The 23979-nt window shown below is 37.2% G+C and overlaps 1 protein-coding gene across 1 annotated transcript; it reads right to left on the bottom strand.

Annotated features, from left to right (window-relative positions):
* Positions 1–15852: 15852 nt before the first annotated feature.
* Positions 15853–22023, bottom strand: LOC143570012 (uncharacterized). The gene is given in 13 exon segments (XM_077055780.1): positions 15853–16178; positions 17095–17161; positions 17260–17399; positions 18538–18630; positions 18719–18901; positions 19019–19123; positions 19239–19319; positions 19406–19547; positions 19729–19808; positions 20303–20415; positions 20501–20761; positions 21482–21488; positions 21604–22023. Coding segments are annotated over 13 exon segments (1782 nt in total). The 5' UTR covers positions 21997–22023; the 3' UTR covers positions 15853–16061.
* Positions 22024–23979: the final 1956 nt, after the last annotated feature.

Genomic DNA, 23979 nt, shown 5'->3' with positions numbered 1-23979 from the left:
ATGGCAGGGGACATTCAGGAAAAATTTGGGATTTTTCTAAGATCGTTTGGTATTTACGACATATTTAGTGTTTAAATGGTGTTTAAAAATAGATAAATAAATTTTAAATATAGAAATTAATTCTGGAAATATTTTTATAAAATTCTCCACTGTTAAAAAGTGATTTGTGCAAAATTTCAAGATCCGAGAGTAAACGGATAACTATTTGTGCTAATTATCAAACTTTTAAAGTTAAAACGCGTAAACCGGTGAAGTTCGCTTAAGCGAGCTGACTGGTGTATAAAAACCCTAAAAATGAACTATTTTCATATAAATGAGTTAAACAAGTATAAATAAATCATCCGAAAATAATTCGGATGATTTGAGTAATTTTAACCTATTTTAACAGTTTCCGGTACGCTAAAGACGGAAACGGGTCCCGCGGCCAAACGGGGCGTCTAAACCGAGCTCAAATTTCACAACTTTACTTAAACTATCAAGTCAACGACTATTTTCGGGTCGTGTGTGACCAAACTCATTTTTGAAACATAAAAACGAATAACCGTGCTAGGCACGCAAAACGAGAAAAACGACTAATAGTAATTGTGACCACGGAACTCTAAACGACATCACAATCTGAGTCCGGAGAAGTGTTTCTGGGTTAACATTGCCCCCGGAACAAGTACAGTACTGGGTTAACGGTGTCCCCAGATGTACCAATTGATAAGATTAAAGATTATATAAACAATAATTGTATAGTAATGATCGTAGGGATCATATTACAGATTGAACGGGTTAACTGATATTGATTGTTGTTACCTGCTTGCATGTGCTAAAGTGAGTTTCACGGGCCCCTTTTTACTGAACTGTTTTAAATATTTTCCCGGGGCGGGAAGCATGTTTCTATTAAAATGTTTAAGTACATACTGAACGCATGGATTTGCGTGGATTTTACTGAACGCATGGATTTGCGTGGATTTTACTGAGCGCATGGATTTGCGTGAATTTATATATATTGTTTTTTGTACGGGAATCGTACGTAAGTGTACTAAGATGGTAATTGTCTGAGTTGTTAATATTGTAAGGTCCCGCAACAGTGTTTCTGGGTTAACAGTGTCCCCAGAGGATATTAAATGGGTTTCTGGGTTAACATTGTCCCCAGAGGATATTAAATGTGTTTCTGAGTTAACAGTGTCCCCAGAGGTTATTAAATGGGTTTCTGGGTTAACAGTGTCCCCAGAGGGTATTAAATGTGTTTCTGGGTTAACAGTGTCCCCAGAGGATATTAAATGTGTTTCTGGGTTAACAGTGTCCCCAGAGGTTATTAAATGTGTTTCAGGGTTAACAGTGTCCCAGGGGTTATGGGATGTGTCTCTGGGTTAACAGAGGTTGCACTTGGGGGCTCAGCATAATTACATCGCTAATATATGATTATTATAATGATTCGTCATCGTTTACTTAACTTAGTGAAACTCACCAACTATTCGTAGTTGACCCGCTTTCTCACATGCTTTTCAGGTACAATTAAGATGAACTGATTGCTTACGTGCTAAGTGTTTGATGTGTGTAAGATTTGCGTGCGGGATGTTAGGATACATTATGACAGATAGAATTATGTATCGTATGGTATGATGTGTGTATCACCTAGACGGTAATGAAATACGAGATAATGTAATTTTGAAGTATATTAATGCATTCAGTTTTCTTTATAAACAATGTGGTTGATATCAGAGGTGTCTGTCGCATCCCGTTTACGTTTCCGCTGCGGTTGCGGGGTGTTACACTAACCCCATTCGTTAAGACTATTCGTTAAGTGAGGTACGAATGAACCTATTTCGTTATAGAGTTCATTCGTTAGCCAGACCAAACGAATGAGTCCATTCGTTGTGAAGGTCAGCTCGTTATAAGGTCCAATTCGTTATAAAGGTCAATTCGTTATAGTAGTCCATTCGTTATAGGGGTCCATTCGTTAAGAAATAACGAAGGAGCCTCCTTCGTTAACGAACTGTATAAAGAATTAAGTTTGAAAGAATGACAGAAAGGTCCCTGGACTTAGAAAAGAATGATTTAATTACATAATAGCCCTTGAACTTTATTAGTTGATGAAAGATACCTTGAAGGGTTAATGAGTTAACAATAAAATATCATTAAAGAATTCTAATGGGAATTTTGTTAAGAACAGTTAATGAAAATATCATAACAGCCCCGACCCCAGCCAGGGGCTCTGCCCCTTGGACCCTGCTAGGGGCTGCCGCCCCTAGAACCTCGCTGCCCCCGGACCCCCGTTCGTTGAGGGTTATAATTAGACTAGAAACGTGATATGGGTAGCGATAGTTAATTAATACGTGTCATTGTTATACAGTTAGTCGCACGCAGCTAAAGAAAGGAATAACCGTTAACGATGAACGTAACAGAACGCAAGTGAGTTTCTAGCCCTATTTCCTTGCTATGTTTTCAGGGCTGTGTGCATACTCAATGTGAATGTTAATACACTTACCTTAAATGGTAAGTGTATACTATGATGATTGATGTGATAGTATGTATAAATGTTATGAATGTATGCTTGTCGGTACGTGAACGATCTTCGGGTATTGCACGTATCTCCAGGAAAGGTGTGTCTTATATAAGATGCATGAATGATGTATGAATGAGTAAGAATATGTATGCACGTATATTATTAATGTATGTATGAAGAAGCGGAGGAATGGTTGATTAGATAAAGAAGGAAGGGACCTAACCCTAATAATATTTGAGATAGAGAAGAAAGGGACCAGATCCTAATAATATCTGAGATAGAGAAGGAATGGACCAGACCCTAAATATATCGATGGTAAAGATTGTTATGTATGTATTATGAATATACGAAAGTATGAAGAAATATAGAAAGTATGTATGTACGATATGTAATATGTATCTATGGATACGTATATATATATATGAATGTATTGTATGTTGCTTGATTAACTAGAACTCACTCAGCGTAACTGACTTTTAGTATGCACGCAGGTGAATAGGATGATGCAGCTTGCTTGAAGGGGGACACATGGCAGATGAATAAAGAAGATGGCATTTGAAGACTCAGTTGTTAATGTTTGAACTAAAAGACATGTTTTAAGTTATGTTTTAAAGACAAGATAAGAATGTTTTGTAATGAATGTTGAAGTTTTATATATTCCGCGAAAGTTTTAATTAACTATGATATTTAGAACTGTGTTTATGAGTAAATCCAACGCTAATGTAGGGCGCCAGGATCGGGGCCTTACATTAATCAATTACCTTGTACATGTTCAAATTGAACGAAAACGGTGGTTTAGGGTTTGCGGCATGTATCAGAGTTGGAACTTGATTTAAACGGATTTAAGAGTTACAATTGATAGAAGGGTAAGGTTCGTGATGATCATTGGATGGTGTAGGTCGAGTTAATTGTAATTTGGAAGAGTATTTATAGCATTTAAAGATCCTTAGAGCTGTGGTTAGGAGTTAATGCAAATTGGACGGGTTTGTTAAGGTTTAAGTGTCTAATACGCTAATTTATGATATCAAGAGATGGCGCGTCGGTGGAGGATCAATCAAGCATGTTAAAATCCTGCGATTTTGACTTAATTGAATATCAATTTCAGTTTTTTTTTTTTTTGGGGGGGGGGGGGGGGGAGTTATGGTGACAGGAAAGGAAGGAGGCAAAGGAAAGGTTTGAATAAATTGTTGTTTGGTCCCTTGTGTTTGAGTGTGGAAACAAAAGATGGTAAAACTAAAGTTAAAGGTGAGTTTTGCACATTTCAATAGTTATAATATTATATAAATAAACGAAACTAATCCGGTCGTCAAAAGGAAATAAATTATCAAAGACATAAAGAAGCAAATATATTAATTTGATTTAATAACAATAGACCGAAAAAAATTTAAACGGGTAGGGTTTTCAAACCCTAAAATTTACGAATGTTAAATTATGACTCCCAACTCGGTTTGTTGTATGCTCGCCGAAGTTTAGCCGGTCGTCCATCCAGCAAGATACAAACTTTGTATTGTATGGCACCAACCAATTACCATGATATAGTCCCAGATCTCAGAAAAAAAAAGAGAAAACATAAATTAATGAAATGTACAAGTAAATTATCAGTAACCATATATGTATGAAAGACTTACGTTGTTTCCCATGTTGGGCTAATGCTCCTTGCAACATCCCGTAATTATATCCGTAATCATGGCATGTGGACGGCTCACACAATACTTTCCACAACTACGCGAAATCTTCTGCTCTGATACAGACTTTTCCACGTTTTCTTTATATTTTCCCGTATGTGCCATATGTATATGTTTTTGGTAGCACGAGGGACGACTGTGTCACACACTTTCATCAGGGCTAGGTCTATGTCCGTGACTATCACGCGTGGCTCGATAGAATCCTCGAGCATACATTTGAGACGCTCAAGGGCCCATGTGAAATCATGTTCTCGTTCCCAAGATATAGTTGTGTGCGCAATACAGAATTACTTCGACTTCGACGTCACACCAACAAACTGAAAAAACGACCACTTGTACATGTTGGTGTTGTATGTCGTGTCAATCAACAACACATGGGGGAACTCACACCACATTTTAAACGACCTATCATGATATAAGAAAACATCTATTGTCCAGTTGGTGGAATGGCTCTCCCGTGTGTGATTCACAAACCCATTGTCATGTTAGAAGTTTTCAAGTACCTGCATCCGATTTAATTACACGTTAATAAATTTTTATAAAAGTTCATTTTAAGCAGTCAAATTTAGAACATGAACCTTCATTGGGGGGGGGGGGGGTTATTGCCAATTTTATTTTCATTTTTTATCTTGTATATAAAATTGTATACGTCCTCCTTAACATAATTGATGTCGGGAAACCGTTTCCGTACGAGTGAATGGATTGTTTTGTCTTCATGCTCTGTGTGTGTAACATCGCAATCATATCAACTTCCTCGTTGGACATTCTCCTGAAATACGTGTACCCTCCTTAAAGACGACTAACCGTGGTTGTGAGTCTCGTTTACTATTTGAAGCTTCCAACAATCACATCCCCGGTCGTACCTCTGATGGTCGGATATAAATCATGTATTAGTATATGTTAATTATAGTTTTTATTTAGTTTATTGTTTCAACTAAGGTACTTCAAGCGCGCTTTTGTATTTCAGGTCATTGAGCATTAAAAATACTAATTGATGACATTTATGAGCTTTCTTTGGAGTCTTAGGAAGATCGTGTTTGATCCATGCGTGATTTGAGCTGCTGATAATAATAATAATAATAATAATAATAATAATAATAATAATAATAATGACATGGTTAAGTCACCTAATTCAAAACATATTATTTAATTGATTTATGGTTTCACATTTGGTGAATACGTGGAAGTGGATGTGCTAATATGCCATAACAATTATGAAGACATGGACCTTTATAAACGAATAGCAGTAGCTCGTCAATGCGCAAAGTTAAGAAAGGCCCATTCAGGCTTGTGGTTCACAAATGTATGGAATAAAAAGAAAAGAACGAAGGTTTTTCTTGGAGGATCACACACAACTAACGGAGAACGGCAGGTGGGTTGAGACGAAAACGGGAGCAGCTTTGGCTGCTGCGGACACAATTCAAATAGGCAAGAACGAGTTCGTTCGGTGAGCGGCTAATTTCGTTGTAAGTTTCTCCGGATCTACAGTATAGGGTTTAACACTTTTCTCAATTTTATTCATGTTTGGATTTGTTTTTGACATTGACATAGTTGTATGAACACCACACTAGTGTGGTGGTTTATTTAACTATTTGCATGTGCTAGCAGTCCCTACTTTAACAACTTGTTCGGTTGATGACAAAACCTACTAGCTTGTTGTGTGACATAGAGTGGGTTGATTCACACTAGTAAATACGGTAATTGAATTATAAAAGATCCGATGACAAATATATGCTTTTAATTACCACCTAAATTAACCGACTTTCCAACACCATATCTATGTGGTGTCCAATTAATGAAACGAGTTTTGTGTGAAACATAGAACCTGAAATTTGGAGGAGATTGCATTTTCTTTAAATTGTTTTTAAAATCAATCTTCTAATTTTCGCTTGACATCGTTTGTCCATTTAGATTAAAATAATTAAACAAATTTGTAATACTGACCACATGCTCTTCGTGGATATGATACTCTACTTACTATAACTATTTAATTTAATTGGGTTTTTGAATGACTAAAACGACGGTCATCAACCTCCCTTTTAGCTTAAAGGGACAACCCTTCTTTATACTAATGGTACGCCTGACAATGACTGTGAGTTTGGGTTCCCACCACAATTGCATCCAAGATCCACATCCTTGTCCTAGATCGTTGGACGACATCAACACACTCATGCTCCCGTCCTTTTTTCTTAGCCCATTCCTCCAACTCCTTACGGGAACCAAAAAACTGAAACATTTATAAGGTTATATTTAAAACGCGTTCAAAATAATAATAATAATAATAATAATAATTATCATCAACAAATTTTAATAAAACGTAGGGTTTCATACATTACCCGTTTTTGTAACACCCCGTAACCGCAGCGGAAACGTAAACGGGATGCAACAGACACCTCTGATATCAACAGCATTGCTTATAAAGAAAACACCACTACATTAATTTACATCATATTACATTGTTCCGAGTTTAGTTCCCGTTTAGGCGATAGCACATAAGTTTTACCAACATTACATTATCATATTTAATACAAAATGATCACTAAACTTCCACAAATAGCACGCATCATTAAGCATGTAGCACTTACTCCAGTTTGGGAGTACCTAGAAAGCATGTAAAGAAAACGGGTCAACTACGAATAGTTGGTGAGTTTCACTAATTTAAATAAACAGTGATAAATCATTATGATAATCATATATTAGAGACATCTGGGGACACTGTTAACCCAGTACTGTACCCATTCCAGGGGCAATGTTAACCCAGAAACACTTCTAGAGACATCTGGGGACACTGTTAACCCAGTACTGTACCCATTCCGGGGGCAATGTTAACCCAGAAACACTTCCAGGGACATCTGGGGACACTGTTAACCCAGTAATGTACCCATTCCATACGATTCCCGTACAATCAAATATTTATAAATACACGCAAATCCATGCGTTCAGTATGTACTTAAACATTTTATTAGTAACATGCTTCCGCCCCGGGAAAATATTTGAAAACAATTCAGAAAAAGGGGCTCGTGAAACTCACCTTATCGTAGGCAATTTAGTAATACAATACTCCAGCTACTAGTCCAAATTTGTAATACGATCCCTAAGTTCGTTACTATACAATCACTATTAACATAACTTTAACCGTGTTAACCGGTACATCTGGGGACACAGTTAACCCAGTACTGTACCCGTTCTGGGGGCAATGTTAACCCAGAAACACTTCACCGGACTCAGATTGTGATATCGTTTAGAGTTCACTAGTCAGATTTACTATTAGTCATTTTTCCCGTTTTGCGTGCCTAGCACGGTTATCCATTTTTATGTTTCAAAAATGAGTTTGGTCACACACGACCCGGAAATAGTTGTTAATTGATAATTTAACTAAGTTGTGAAATTAGGGCTCGGTTTAGACGTCCCGATTGGCCGCGGGACCCGTTTCCGTCATTATCGTACCGGAAACTGTTAAATAGGTTAAAAAACACTCAAATCATCCGAATTATTTTCGGATGATTCATTTTTACTTGTTTAACTCAATTATATGAAAATAGTTCATTTTTAGGGTTTTTATACATCAGTCAGCTCGCTTATGCGAACTTTACCGGTTTACGCGTTTTAAGCTTTAAAAGTTTGTTTTAGCACAAATAATTATCCGTTTAGTCTCGGATCTTGAAATTCTGTACAACTCACTTTTTCATAGGGGGGAATTTTATAAAAATATTTCCAGAATTAATTTTTATATTTAACATTTATTTATCTATTTTTAAACACCATTTAAACACTAAATATGTCGTAAATACCAAACGATCTTAGAAAAATCCCAAATCTTTCCTGGATGACCCCTTCCATCTCCATAGTCCCCTGTAATTTTTCCAGAACCAAAATCACTTTTTAAATGCCATTTTCACTAAAACTGAGCTAGAAAACCCTAGAACTCGTTTAACCGAAAAGCCTACTTAGACTACTCCAACTGACCTCAAATTTTGTGTGTGGCTTATACATGTTATAAAAAGCTTATCTGAAATTTTCCAGAATTTTTCATGATATTTAACCATTTTTCACCATTTTTGGCCAAAACAGAGCATTAAATTCACCAAATATTCATCCTTTATCCAAAAATTACCAAAAATTCACAGAACTCATATTCATATATCTAATACCTCTGTAAAATTTCATGACCTAACTCTACACGTATCACAATCTGTCCAAAAATACAAACAGAACTACCTTGAGTTTCTAGCTTCAAACCGCAAGAATCTCGCTTTCTAGCCCTTGCTAGAAACTAGATACAACACCTACAAGCACAATAACACCACACCAAGCAAGTTACACCCACAATCAAGCCATTTCTTTCATGGTTTCGGTTATGATATAAAAACAACGATTTAACCGTAAAAATTCGTTTTTGGTTCGTTTAATTCCTTTCTTGGACCAAGATCCCTTGTATAACCCGTATACATCACTTGATCATGCAAGAATCGGTTCCATCTCGGGTTTTCACCCTTTTTCACTTGGAAACCTCATTTCCTTGCAAGAACACTCAAGAAACGAACTTAAACACGTACATAACAAGATTTTACCTCGGTTTTTCTTGTTAAAAAGCTCGGTTTTTGGTTCTTGATCTTGAGAGAATATGAATATTGTTGAATTGTGTTGTGAAAAAAAGAAAATGAAATGTTTTTGGGGTTAGATGGTCCGATCGGACCTAGTTGGAGGGTGGGGTGGGACCCACATCTTCGTTTTAAGCCACATATTCAGATTCTCGTAATCTGGATAATGTTTTGGATAATCTGGTTCAGTTCGTTTTTCGGTTAAACGTCTAATTCGGCTTAAAACGAGGCTAAAACGGTCGTTTTTCGGCTTAAAAATGAAATTTATATAAAACTGATTTAAAAACTTCCAAAAACTTAAACCATGACTTTCATTAACTTAAAACATCATATTATTAATAATTGTGCATCTTTTTCGGCTTGATCGATCGTCTCTTGCTCGGTTTGGTATTAAAGGTTTCGTTTAACGTACCGACGTACCATTAAATCGAAATCCTTTTTCTGTGCTTTAATTTACTTATCCCGAAGCTTTAATACTTCGCAAACATCACTAAATAATATATATTTCGTCTATAATGCAATCCCCGATCGTTCGGGCTTCAATAACCGTTAATCGGTTAATCGTATTTCCAATACGATTAACTGTATAATCGAGTATAATTCGTACTATGAATCATACATACTTGTATAAACGCATCATAATTCACATATTCATTATTAAATAACACATAAATAGTATATACCGGTTAGGGTATACCTGATTTTGCCGGAATCTTTACATTCTCCCCTCGTAAAAGAAATTTCGTTCTCGAAATTTTTACTCGACAACTACTTCTTTTTGAGGAAATAGATGGGGGTATTTCTTCCGGAATTCGTCCTTTCGCTCCCATGTATATTCTGGGCCTCGTTGCGAATTCCATTTAACTTTGACCAACGAAATCTTGTTGTGTCTAAGTTGCTTGATTTTTCCGTCTACTATTTCTACGGGTTCCTCTACGAAATTGAGTTTATCATTTATTTGGACACCCTCTAAAGGTAACACCGATGTCTCATCCGCCAGACATCTTTTCAAGTTCGATACGTGAAACACGTTGTGAACTGCACTCAATTCATCGGGTAGTTCTAATCGGTACGCTACGGGACCGATTTTTGCAGTAATATTAAATGGTCCAATATATCTCGGGGCTAATTTCCCCGCCTTTCCAAATCTGACTACACCCTTCCAAGGTGATACTTTCAAATACACTTTATCACCTTTCTCAAACGACAACGGTTTTCTACGGGTATCGGCATAACTCTTTTGCCGATCCCGCGCGGCCTTCAGATTGCTCCTAATTTCAAGGATTTTGCTGGTCGTTTCCTGGACCAGGTCTGATCTAATAACCTGAGTGTCGCCCACTTCAGTCCAACAGAGTGGTGATCGGCACTTCCGACCATACAATGCTTCGTAAGGCGCTGCCTTTATACTGCTATGGTAACTGTTATTATAGGAAAATTCAACGAGTGGGAGATGTTGATCCCAATTTCCCTTAAAATCCAGTACGCATGCACGAAGCAAATCCTCCAGGGTTTGGATGGTCCTCTCAGACTGACCATCGGTTTGAGGGTGGTAAGCTGTGCTTAGATCAATACGCGTTCCCAGCGCTTCTTGCACAGCTTGCCAAAGCTTGGAGGTGAAATGGCTATCCCGATCGGAGATGATTGAGATGGGTATCCCATGACGAGACACAATTTCATTTATATAAATCTGCGCAAGTCTCTCTGTGTTATAATTATTTCTAATCGGGATAAAATGTGCTGATTTGGTTAATCGATCCACGATTACCCAAATTGCATCATGTCCTCGGGACGTTTTAGGAAGATGAGTCACAAAATTCATCGTGATTTGCTCCCACTTCCATTCGGGAATTTCCGGTTGTTGTAACATCCCCGAGGGTTTCTGGTGCTCCGCCTTAACTCTCGCACAAGTCGTACATTTACCGACATACATTGCGATATCCTTTTTCATACCCGGCCACCAGTAGAACTCCTTCACATCCTTGTACATCTTATCCGATCCCGGATGTATGGAATATTTTGATCTATGTGCTTCGTCCATGATTAATTCACGAAGATCATGGAGGGTCGGGATCCAAATCCGACTTTTGAAATAGAGAATTTCGTCCACTCGCTGTTCGAAATTCTTCTCATTGCCGTAAAGTCCCTCCTTTTCCAATTGTTCCTCTTTCAACGCCTCACGTTGAGCGACTCGAACCAGGTCCGAAAGGTTCGACTGGACTATCATCCCCAACGCTCGCACTCGCAATGGCTTAACCCGATCTTTCCTACTCAAGGCATCGGCTACAACGTTAGCCTTGCCGGGGTGATAACGGATGTCACAGTCATAATCGCTCAACAACTCGACCCATCTTCGTTGCCTCATATTTAGCTCTTTCTGATCAAATATGTGTTGCAAACTTTTATGATCGGTGAAGATGGTGCACTTTGTACCGTAGAGATAATGTCTCCAGATTTTAAGTGCGAAGATAACTGCTCCCTGTTCTAAGTCATGCGTAGTGTAATTTTTCTCGTGTACTTTTAACTGTCGGGAAGCATAGGCTATAACCTTGTTATTCTGCATCAACACGCATCCTAACCCTCTACGAGATGCGTCACAATACGCGACAAAACCATCGTCTCCATCGGGGAGACTTAAAATCGGCGCTTGGCACAATTTTTGCTTTAACATTTGAAACGCCGTTTCCTGCTCTTTTCCCCATTCATACTTTCGATCCTTTTGAGTCAGGAGAGTTAAAGGTTGGGCGATGCTAGAAAAGTTCTCTATAAATCGACGATAATATCCAGCTAAGCCTAAGAATTGGCGGATTTCCTTTGGCGTTTTAGGCGCTTGCCAATTCTTAATTGCTTCAATTTTACTCGGATCAACGTGTATTCCTTGATGGTTTACAACGTGACCGAGGACTGCACTCCCTGTAACCAGAAGTTACACTTGGCGAATTTTGCATACAACTTCTCCTGATTCAGAAGCTCTAAAATTATTCTTAGGTGTTGCTCATGCTCCTCTTTACTTCTCGAGTAAATCAAAATATCGTCAATAAACACGATGACGAATTTGTCGAGGTAGGGTTTACAGACTCGATTCATGAGGTCCATGAACACTGCCGGCGCATTTGTTAGCCCGAAAGGCATAACCAAGAACTCGTAATGGCCGTAGCGAGTCCGGAATGCGGTTTTTGGGATATCTTCTTCCTGAATTCTAACCTGGTGGTATCCCGATCTAAGATCGATTTTTGAGAAATAGCTCGCACCTTGCAGCTGGTCAAACAGGTCATCAATTCGAGGAAGAGGGTACCTATTTTTGATTGTTAACTTGTTCAACTCCCTGTAATCAATGCACATTCTAAGGCTCCCGTCCTTCTTTTTCACGAATAATACAGGTGCACCCCACGGGGAATAACTAGGACGTATAAATCCTTTATCCAATAATTCCTGCAACTGATTGGATAATTCTTGCATCTCGGACGGTGCAAGTCGGTAGGGTGCTTTAGCAACAGGGCCAGCTTGAGGTAATAAATTGATTCTGAATTCGACCTGTCGGGTTGGCGGTAATCCAGGAAGTTCTTCTGGGAAAACTTGTGGAAACTCGCGTACTACCGGGATATCATCCACCCGTTTCTCATCAGAATCTGTGGCCGTCAAGCTTGCTAGATACGCCACGCATCCCTGGCGTATATATTTTAACACCTTGAGGTGGGATATAAATGGTATCATTGTGCCCGACTTCTCTCCTTGCACTAACACCTCTTCGTCATCCGACACCCGGATCTTGACGATTTTCTTTTCACAGTTTATTTCCACTTTGTTACGTGCTAACCAATCCATTTCCACTATCACGTCAAAACTACCTAATTCTACCGGTAATAAGTTAATCAGGAAGGATTGATCGTTCAGAATAAAAGGGCAATTCCGAACTCTCTGATTAACTATCATGGTTTTACCGTTAGCTACTTCTACAGTGTAAGGTTCTATGGTTTCACTAATCGGAAGGTTTGCTATCGATAGGAAATTAACAGAGACAAAACTTCTATCAGCGCCTGTATCAAATAATACAGAAGCGTAATGATCAGAGACGAGGAATGTACCTGTCACTACGCTGGGGTCCTGGCGTGCTTCGTTCGCCCCCATCACGAATGCTCGGCCTCTCGCCGGATTGGACGACGATGCCTGACCCATGGTTTGCCTCCCAATTCCTCACTGGTTAAGTCTCGGACAGTATCTCTTGAAGTGATCTGTGCTGCCGCATTCAAAGCAAGCACGGCTAGTGGTCATCATTTGGTTTCCTTGTGGGTTTTGTTGTCGGGCTGGTTGGGTCCTAAATGGCTGCGCACGGATAGGTTGCGGTTGTCGGTTCAGGTTGTTCAGGTTTGCCTTACATCTCGGTGCGTAGTGTCCCTCCCTGCCACACCGGTGGCACACCACCTCTTTGCACACGCCACCATGGTGGTAACCGCATTTCCCACACTTAGGAAACGTTCCCTTCTGCGGTTCTTGCCTTCCGCCTGAACTAGTCATGGCGTAGTTCTGGGCAGCGGGCCTAGCACGTTTGTCTTGCTGCTTCCCCTGGGTCATATTATCATACGCACCTCGCTTTCCTCCGGCAGACTCTCCTACCACCTTCAGTGACCCACTCCTCACGAAATCGTATGTGACAATACCAGCTTGCGTCACCGCACCCTCAAACGTCTGGTGTCCCCCAGCGTTGACTATACTCCTTACTACTGGAGTTAGTCCCCATATATAACGCTCCACCCTCTTTGACTCAGGGGTGACCAACCACGGCACCAATCGCGACAATTCATTAAATCGGTTCGTATAACCCAAGTGGTCTGCCCCCTGCATCTCCAAGTTCCACAACTCGTTTTCTAACTTTTGCAGTTCGTTTTTCGGGCAGAAATGTTCCAGTACAAGGGCCTTGAGTTCTGCCCAAGTCATGCGGTTTGTCGCGGCCTGACCGCGTGTTTGTACTATTGTGTTCCACCATGTCAAGGCATGGTCCGTGAACGTGTAGGTAGCATACTTAACAATGTACTCCTCAGGGCAGTTACTGATGTTCACAACCGACTCTATTTTCTCAATCCACTTAACCAACCCATTGGGTCCCTCAGACCCGCTAAATTCTAGGGGCTTGCACAACATAAAATCTTTAATTGAACATCCCCTTGTTGCAGGAGTTTGTTCAGTGCGGTTCGTTTCTACACTAGGTATAGGGCCATTACTGTCTGTAACGACCACCCTAGGCGGCGCGTCATTACTCGGAATCGGGTTACCGTTCGGTGGAGGATTAACATTTTGTTCCCCAGCATTATTGGTGGTCGTTTGATTGCTCGCAGGGTCTGGATTGGTCCTATTGTTAATACCGGCGGCGATGCGCGATACTATATCCGGTATCGCCGCCTCTAACTGTCGAGCAATCAGACGACTCACATCCACTTCTGACATTTGAGCTGACCGTTTAGGTGCCATTCTACACAACATTAAGAAAAATACATATAATTAATACAAATTCCAATCTCGATACACAACACATATTCCATTCATTAATAAACATTAGTACATTTTACATAATCATCAGTACACTTGGTTCTTAATTCAACCCCATGACCGCCATCATAAGAAAGGAGATCGAGGTTGATGATATACTCCAACACAACATGCTATCAGGATAATTCATGAGCTCTGACACCACCCGACATAAGTCGCATATATTACCCGAGGCAGAAGTGAAAAAAGATTTTAAAAACGGAAAAATTACTTGTATCTCACTGAATGCATAATCCATTACATGAAGCTCCCTTATATATGAGAGTTTGGCAATTAAGAAACTAACATGACAACCAATTCATCGATAGGTCAGTGACAACTCGTGATCATGAAAATTCAGTTTGAGATTTATTTCGGTTTCTTCTTGCATCTACCAAACTCCCACCAATCCGTATACGTTCTCGTTAATTCGTTTATTTGTCCTTCGTCACAACCCATTTATAACCATTTTTAACTTGCAACCCGTTTGACTCAATTAGATAATAATCAGATAGCAAATATATATAACTCGTGAACACAAAACACTTATATTGCTTGTTGTCCATCTGATTTTTCTCTTTTGACACAAATTACATAACTTATTATGACTTATGAGGCACACAAGTACCCGGTACTATATATGACGATCCAGCATTCTTGTGTCCGGTTGTTAGATGTGTTCGGCCACTATCAATGTTCTTCCTTGGTCTATAAATATGTCTTCTTCTGGACCTGTGTGTGGCACGAGGTATAAACACCCCGGTGCCACCAGCGTTTGCTGCCCACAACCTCCCTATCCAATCAGGAACCGAAACCTCCCCACCATCCCACCAACTAAAACAGTCACCAACCAATCGTTGGTTGAACGTTGTGACGCACTTGTTTTTAACTCGTACTAGATCATCATCGTCTTCGTCTTCATCTTCATCTGTAAGAAGCAATAGTATCCGCCTTGTGAGTTCGGCATAGAAGGCGTTATCTTCTTCTGCATCTTCTAGAGTTCTGCTAATTAACTCGTGGTCCATTGTACAACGTTGATGGCATGCAGGATAAGTGGACTTATATAGGGAGGGCAGGTGTGTTATTGTTTAGTTGGGATTCAATCAGAATATATAGTGGAATAAGAAAATGGATAATGGAAAAATTACATGTTCACAAGTCATATATTCATTCATTCATTCTTGTGAAGACTAGAATAATAATATATAATAATAATGTTACCAAGATACTAGCCCGTGTTAATAGGGATTACAATAAGTCAAAACGGACAGACAGACAGACAGACATGTAGTGATTTTGTCCCAACACCAAGTAATGAAAATTAATTAAGAATATGACTTGCATTGTGACACCTGGCTGTAAATATATCTTATCTTCATGGTTGGCAAATTGTTTTGACTTTCGTTCAATTTATTATTATATTTTTAACAGCTAATTTTCAAGTCAGACTAGAACCAATGTCAAATGATTGATATACAATTGGACTGGACACAACAAATGGTTAAAACATTCATTTTTCACTAACATAATACTTAATTGAACTTGCAACAGCACTACAAATCTTCAATGCTTCTTTTCATTTATTAAAAAGTTAGATGGATCTCTCAATTTAATTCAATTCAGTTTGTTCGTTACCAAAGAGGAAATATGCATGTTCTCTTTTAAATGACCAAAACATAAATAAATCATAAAGATAAAGAAAAATTAACTGTTGTAAAACAAAAAAAGATGAAACTTGAGGCGAATTCGACTCGGGTTTCCCTAGCTTGAGCTCTTGTTATCAATCGCCTGAAGTGCTTGATTTGCAAAATAACGGACATCAACGTCCGGATCTTCAGACAACTCGATCAGGCATGGTCGAATCGTACTTTCCACAACCTGAACAACAAATATTGTGAAAACTAATGAATGGGTTGTGTTCACGGGTCAATGGGTCAAACCGAACACACCCAAAGATCATATCAGGCACATAAACCTGGATACGACATGCGTTTTCACCGGCTGATATGAACACCGTTTAACCCAAATTTTATTTTATTGTTTATATGTATTTTATATTTTTGCATAGTAATATTCTAAAATTACAAATCTACAACCAAAAATACAAATGCGTATTAAAAATTACATTAAACTATAAAACGTGATTTTGGCGCAAAATGCTTAATCTATGAGGCTTGTAAACGAACCAAATGAACACGAAGTTCGTTTAACTTAAACCGACCAAAAGATCGTATACGAAGAATAAAACGCATAAGGTTTTCTTGCTCGTGTTCGTTGAACATACTGGTTCCATTTAAATTCGCTCGTTAACAGTCTAAATGAACGGTTGACGGACGTAAAGATGTACAAGCATAACTAAGCAAAAACTAACTACAAGTAAAGTGAAGAACAAATGAACAATGTGTCGGCATTAAAAAGTTATTAAAACTATGCTAAGTTATAATAGGCCAGAAAATTTAATTGAGTATACTTGCAAACTTAAACGAACGAACTTAATGAACGAACATAAACGAATGTTCACGAACACACAAATCAATGACATGTGTTCATGTTCGTTCATTTTTCAGATAAATGAACTTCCCGCCAAACGTTCAAGAAATGATCACTGAATGTTCGGTTTGTTTACAAGCCTATCTGTGACATATAACACCGTTTTAAAAAATTTATAAAAACAAACACGTCAGGTCAGCTAGAACCCTAGCCGTTGAATTCATGTTAGGTTTGTGCCATTTTTATTTAAGTGCCAAGATATCAACGGTCGTGAATATATTAATCGGAGCAAAAAGTAACTTACAGATCGGTCAACAATTGGAGTTAGGGATTGTAAGGACTTTGCTACATTGAACTTGATGTTTGGCACTCTGAAATAACACAATATGTTGATTATAAATAACAAAACACATACTTTTATTTATTTTTTTTAAAACCCGAATGATATAATTCAAAAATCATAACTCACCTGTCTTTGGAGACTTCAACCACCACAGGAAGCAACTTAGAACACGTGATTTCTGACCCCATAACAGGTGCAAGTAGAGAAATTGCACGAAGAACGGTCATTCGATGCAAGTAATGTGGGTTTTTAATCATATCTAGCACCTGCCAAGAAAAACACAAACTTTAGAATTTCACAAAAACAATAGCTTTAAATCTTAATTAAATTTGGAGTTAATTAAACAAATGATCTATGTCATTTGGGCAAAGTAACACCTTTGGGGTCAACAATTAGAAGTTTGTTAGTGCACGGTTTTGCGTCTCGAGTCTTTATATTTATTTTTTAATTATTATAATGTAAAGGTTATTATTATTATTGACTAGTTCGTTATGTTATGTCTAGTTCGTTAAGGATGTTTAACGAACTAGACAATTAAGTTAAAGTTTCTCCTAATTTGTTAAGGATGTTTAACGAATTAAAGCTTAGTTCATTAAAGTTATTAGTCTGTAATGTATTGTAACGAAGTGGAAGCTAGTTCGTTACGGAATGTGTAACGAACTAGATCCATCTTCTATATATAGAGGTGACCTCCTCTGTTAATTTAAGGCTTCGAGTTTTAAAGTATTGAACCTCTGTCCGTTTGCACTCTCGATCAAAGCTTCATAACGTTAATCTATCACTAATATATATACACATAATACACCTAATATAAGATATAGATATGCTAATTAAGAGTGATCATGAACTAGATCCATTACGGTTTAGATCTAATAGTTAATCGTTATAGATCTGAGTGATTCTGTGTTTTATCAAAGTTGCAAGTTTGGGGTTTTGTTTCATTTTGTAACAAACTTGGGGTCTAAGGCTAACTTTTGTTAACTTTAAGAGTCTAAGTAAATTGACCGAAATACCTGTGGCTTTTCTATTAACTATAGGTATTTTGGTCAAACGGTATTTCGGTCATCTTACCTAAAGTTAACAGAAATTAGCCTTATACCCAAAACTTTTTACAAAATTGAAACTACAAACCCCAAACTTGCAACTTTTAAACATTAACGTTTACTTTAGAAAAATGACCAAAATACCCTTTTTACTTTTCTGTTAACTCCAGGCATTTTACTCATTTTACCTAGTTAACATAAAAGTTAACGGAAGTTAGCCATAGACCCCATACTTATTACAAAGTTGAAACCTTGCAACTTTTAAACGTTACCCAAAGGTGTTACTTTGCCCAAACCACAGGGACATTATAAATATTGTATAAATTATATTGCAATTAACTCTTAAATTTATATAACAAACCTGTGGAACAATGTGCTGCAAAGTCCATTCGGGACCAAATTCCTCCGCAAGGCGCTTTAAGTTAGTAGCAGCAGCATCTCTGATTGAATAGACCTGTAGCACATAATACAATTTTTATATATATTGTATAAATTATATATACACATACATACATGTGTGTGTGTGTGAAGAAGTGACTAACCTTGTCTTGTAACCATTTCATGCAAAGAGCACCTAACTTATCATCAAAAAACCCTACACCTAATTGGCTAGCCAATAAAGGTATGTATTCAATTATAGCCAACCGAACCCTCCAATGTCGGTCCTTTGCCAGCTCAACAATGGCTGGTAGTAAAGATTGAGACAAAAGATCAATCCCAATGACCTGCATTAACAGTGATACATCCATTATAGGTGTTCTAAACATAATAATATTAATCATAAAACTATTAACATTTGAAAAACTATCCTTTAATATAATATAAGAGTGTATATATAATACCTGATTCACTTGATCCAGCTTACTGATAATGCTGAGGCGTACATCTGGGAACTCATCCTTTAGAAGTGAAAGGAATATAGGAAGAAGTTGTTCAATTGTTGCTTCCTGCAATTTCCCATTGGTTAGCAGGGTATTGGTGAGCCCGTGATAATTATCAAAAAGAAAAAAAAAAGATAAAACGTAATAAATTGTGCTGAGGTAGATAATATGAAACACTTACTTTTCCTAAAACAGGGGCCATGCCCATTATGACAGAGGCTAGAGCAGATCTAACATGCTGAGAAGAATCTGACGACAATTCCTAAAAAGTATAGATCCAAAGTTAAGAATATCACACGAAAAAGTCTTAATGCCGATGTTTGACCAAAAGGAAGATAGTCAACATACCTTTACACATGGAAGAATATGCTGAATTGCAAGTTCTGAGTTTAAAATCAGAGAGAACTTGGTAACTTTCCCAGCAGCTGCAATACGTACTTCAGCTTCATTATCTCTAAGTAACCGTACATATGCTGGAACCAGTTCTGACCTACCATTTTAAAAATGGCAGAATAGTAATTATTGAATAATGTAATATAAATGATGACTGTAGCAATGATGCTATAGTATTATATACACGCTCCTAATATTCAGCCATTGTGTTATAAACATATGATAATTTTCATCATTTCATGATGCAAAAATAGATTCAAATTTAGATATAAACGTACTTGGTAGGTTCTGGGCCCACAGCTTCACATAGCTCATATAACTGATTAGCAACCATATACCGAACACGCCATGACTTGTCCTGATTCAGAAGAAAGATGCATAAAGAAATGAATAATTTATATAACAGACACAAAATATGAAGAGAAAACTGTTATTACAATAAACGTGTATCTTCATTGAAGAAAGAATATCAATACGAAGAGCATACTGTGGCCTTCTAGAATAGACACCTAAACTCTAATAAGAGTAACAATAACACACTAATAATCTATCAATATAATGATAGACTTAGGCCATTGTCATGACTCATGACTGTCATCATTCCCAATAAAACTTCAGAAAGAAAAGGATGGAATCAAATATCATTCCACAATACAAACCATGTAGATTATTAGAAAGGGTTCTACAAAACTAAGTACTTCAATACAATATGAAGTGAAGTTTTTTGCTATAATATTTTGTCTGCAGAAATTAATATAGAACAGGGAATGATGGGGAATAATAAGGCAGGAGTTGGTCAAATAATAAAATATATAAACTATCAAACTATAGAAAGTACAGATATAAGTTTACCTGAGAAAAATTGACGATGACTGGAAGAATATGTTTAACACAATCCTGCGCCTCAAGCAACTTCCCAAGTGCAGCACAACCCTCAACAGCTAGTAAACGTACAGAATCTTGATCTGCAAGAAGGATAATATCTCTATAACCTATTCATAACCAAAAAGCTATAACTTCTAGTAAATAACTGACAAAAGCACAATTTACCATCCTGTGTAAGATCCTCAAATATTTGCATAATATCAGTCTTGAGATGAGCAGGTTCCATAGTAGCAGCAAACTTCCCCAAATTTGTAGCAGCAGATCTTCTAACCATAGGCATGTCATCTTGACATAACTGACTGTATACTGACCTCAGTTCTGCTTTCAAGCTCTCGAGAGCACTCGGATAAGGAATATGAAATAGCCCACAAGCAGACACCCGTGCAGTGAACCATTCACAACAGTATGATCATAATCAAAGAAAAGCTTAACAATGCTCCTTATAATGCCGGTTTCTGGGATTTATTTTTATCTTCTACTACTATAACATACACTTTATCTTATTTGTATTTGAAGAGGAACTGATCCAAGAGTTGGTAGACCTGAGCTATGATTGGAGTTAAGGGGCCCATAACCAGCGGATGGAAAGGTCTCGACGAGCCGGATCATATGGCAAATAACCATCGATGGTTTGATCTAGCTGTCAGACCCAAATTGTTTGTTTTAAAGCCCCGATTTCGTAAATCAAGATTCTTCCTCAATTTCATCCGTCTTTAGTAATTTACTTTTTTAGCCTAAATCGTTATATACGTGTCTATTTATGGTTTTAAGTTCAAGTTTTATTAGCCAATTTATAATGCTGAAAATTCGGTGAACCTGTCAAATTTAGAAAATCCCTATAGAAGGGCATCTCACGTCTTGGTCTTAAAATGCACGCATCACATGATACGATCTGATGCGATCTTATGCTAGATGTGGCACTTTATGCGGTTGACCAGTAGTTGAACAAACCAGATAGTCGATTGCAATGGGTTTGAGTACTTGATCAAAATATTACGCATTTTAGTGTTTAAAAGTTACCAATTCAAACTCTATCTATAATTAATTTTTTTACTACTTTTCTAATAATGAAATCCTAGCAGCACGCGCATCACGCATCGGCTTAAGGGATCAAAACACATCGATCGTCATAGTGCTTTTGAAAACCAAGCCTCTTGTAATGGTTATTCATACAGTTTTTATCAAAGTTTATTGAAAATTATTCTCTGTTTATCATTTGAAAATTATTAGATACGTTTGTTTGGTTATAGTGTTGGGGTCAAACTAACCTTGACCATTGGTACAAAATGCTCAACCAAATCATTCTCCTTCATTTGTGATCCAATCTTGCATAAAGACTCAACAGACTTCTCTCTTACACAGGTTTCTTCAACCGTGCACAATGTTTCAAGAGGCGGTAACAAGACATGCGCGTGCTCTACTCCTCCAACATACGGGATAAAGGCACCCAATTCTTCCGCCATTGCAAGAAGAACTTCATCGACATCATCATTGTTTTCACTCAGAAAAGGAATCAACTCTTTTCTTGTGCGTTCCTCCCCAAGCGCGCGTGCAATTGTGGGAAGCCTTTTGATAGAATTCAACCTCAACTGAATATCTTCATTCTTTAGCTCATCTATCAACACTGCTATCGGATACAAAGGCTCGTCCCCCATCGACATTGCAGTAGTTAGTTCACAGAATAACTGCAGAATGACACCAATATGTTGTTATTCTAGAAAGTGTTGGAATACTTTCATGTAACTATCAGTTTTCCTAAACAAATAGAGATTTGATATATATATATATATATATATATATATATATATATATATATGAAAATAAATCATTAAATAGATACATCACATTTATTATAGAAATTGAATGGCAATAATGAGATCTAATAAATCAAAACCTAATCCTAAATGTAAGAAATCTGGAAAACGGACGAATAATAATAAAGGAGATGAATTGAATTGAATTGAAATATGGGATTGAATAATAATAATAATAATAATAAACAAGTAGTAATTGGGATGAAAAGAAAGAGATTGGATCTGAATGATACCACCGGGATATAGAATGCGGTTAGATTAATTAGAGTTGTTGTATGGGGATCTTCATCATCATCATCATCATCATCATCATCATCATCATCATCATCATCATCATCATCATCATCATCATCATCGTTGTTGTTCACTAGAGAGAAAGATTATTATTATTATTATTATTATTATTATTATTATTGGTTTGGAAATGTATGATTATGAGCCGTGCCGAGAGAAATTGCATTTTTTCCGGGGACATTGTTTTCTTTTTCCAATGGACCATTTAATTATCACTCTTTTCTCATTTTACCCACCAAACCTAATCAATCATCTCACTTTCACCATCATAACATTTATTTCTTTTTTATTTAAATTTGTAAAGTTTCATAAGTCGTAAAAATAAAGAATTCAAATCCTCAACCCATGTGGATGGACACTACTTTACACATCTTGATATCGTTTGGCGCTGTTGATGAAGATTGTTTAGTTAGGCTAATGAAATAAAGGTTTTGGAAATTAAGAGTTGATGACAATTTCAACACAAAAATTAAATTTCAATGTTGAATGCAAAAGTAGATGTAAGATGATTTAATGTTCAAACACCCATGCAAACTTGTCCTCTAATTCATGCCTATAAATACCAACACTTCTCGACATTTTCCAATTGCTCATCTATTCCTTTCTCTCTTATTTTTGGATTTGTGGAAGCAAATTAAAGTGTTCTTGCCTAAGTTGACTTTAGAAGTCAAACATAACAATTGCTTGATTTTCAATCCAATTTGAGTAATGTTTTGGGACGTTTTTAGTTCATATTAGTCTTATATATATGTTTCATTGTTTCCCTTCTTCAACCTTGATTGATTAAGGTGTTTATGTCATCCTAAGGCATGTCTGTGCTTATACAAAGCTAGTTTGACCTGATTTGGGATTTTACTCGTTTAAAGTTTCTGATTTTTATTTTTATTTGTTTGTTGGTTATTTGACCATGAGTATTTGTGTAATAAGATGGTAAACATGTACTAACAGTCTAACATCACACAATGAGTGGCAGAATTGTTTTTCATCAAAAACCATTTCAAAACATCAAGAACATAAGTTCTAATGGTGTTTCAATTCTAGATAGAATTTGGTCATCAAAGATTGGACCATAACTTAGTCACAAAGAACTGGAATGATGCAAGACCAAAGCCTATGATGAACTTCATTGAGTTGTGGTTTCAATGGTTATTTAACTTCATTTTAATTCATTTGTATGACTTCACAATCACTGTTTTATTTTTAGTGCGCAGATCTGTACCAATTGAGAAAACGGCTGTTTCAACCTATCTCGAGTCATAATTTGGGGAAGGTTTCTAAATGAAAGATGTTCATAACACCCTAATTAAGTAGAGTAAAGATTTTTATAATTTTTTGAAATTTATTTATATTTTGAAGTATTATTCAAATCAAGGACATATTCTGTCCAAAACTGATCAAAATCATTTTGGTTGTTTTCACACCTTAGATGTAATATATTTTTGCTTAATCATACTTGGCTATGTTTTGTAGTTATTTTTTATGTTAAAGGGATATTGGTATTGGACTTGGTCTCAAACCAAGCCCCAGATTAAATAA

The sequence above is a fragment of the Bidens hawaiensis genome, unplaced genomic scaffold, assembly GCF_021521415.1.
Source record: "Bidens hawaiensis isolate Kalapana, Puna unplaced genomic scaffold, B.hawaiensis_p1.1 tig00024815_1, whole genome shotgun sequence".
NCBI classification, from domain to species: Eukaryota; Viridiplantae; Streptophyta; class Magnoliopsida; order Asterales; family Asteraceae; genus Bidens; species Bidens hawaiensis.
The sequence above is the reverse complement of the archived record's forward strand: the minus strand, read 5'-3'. Positions and strand labels throughout refer to the sequence as shown.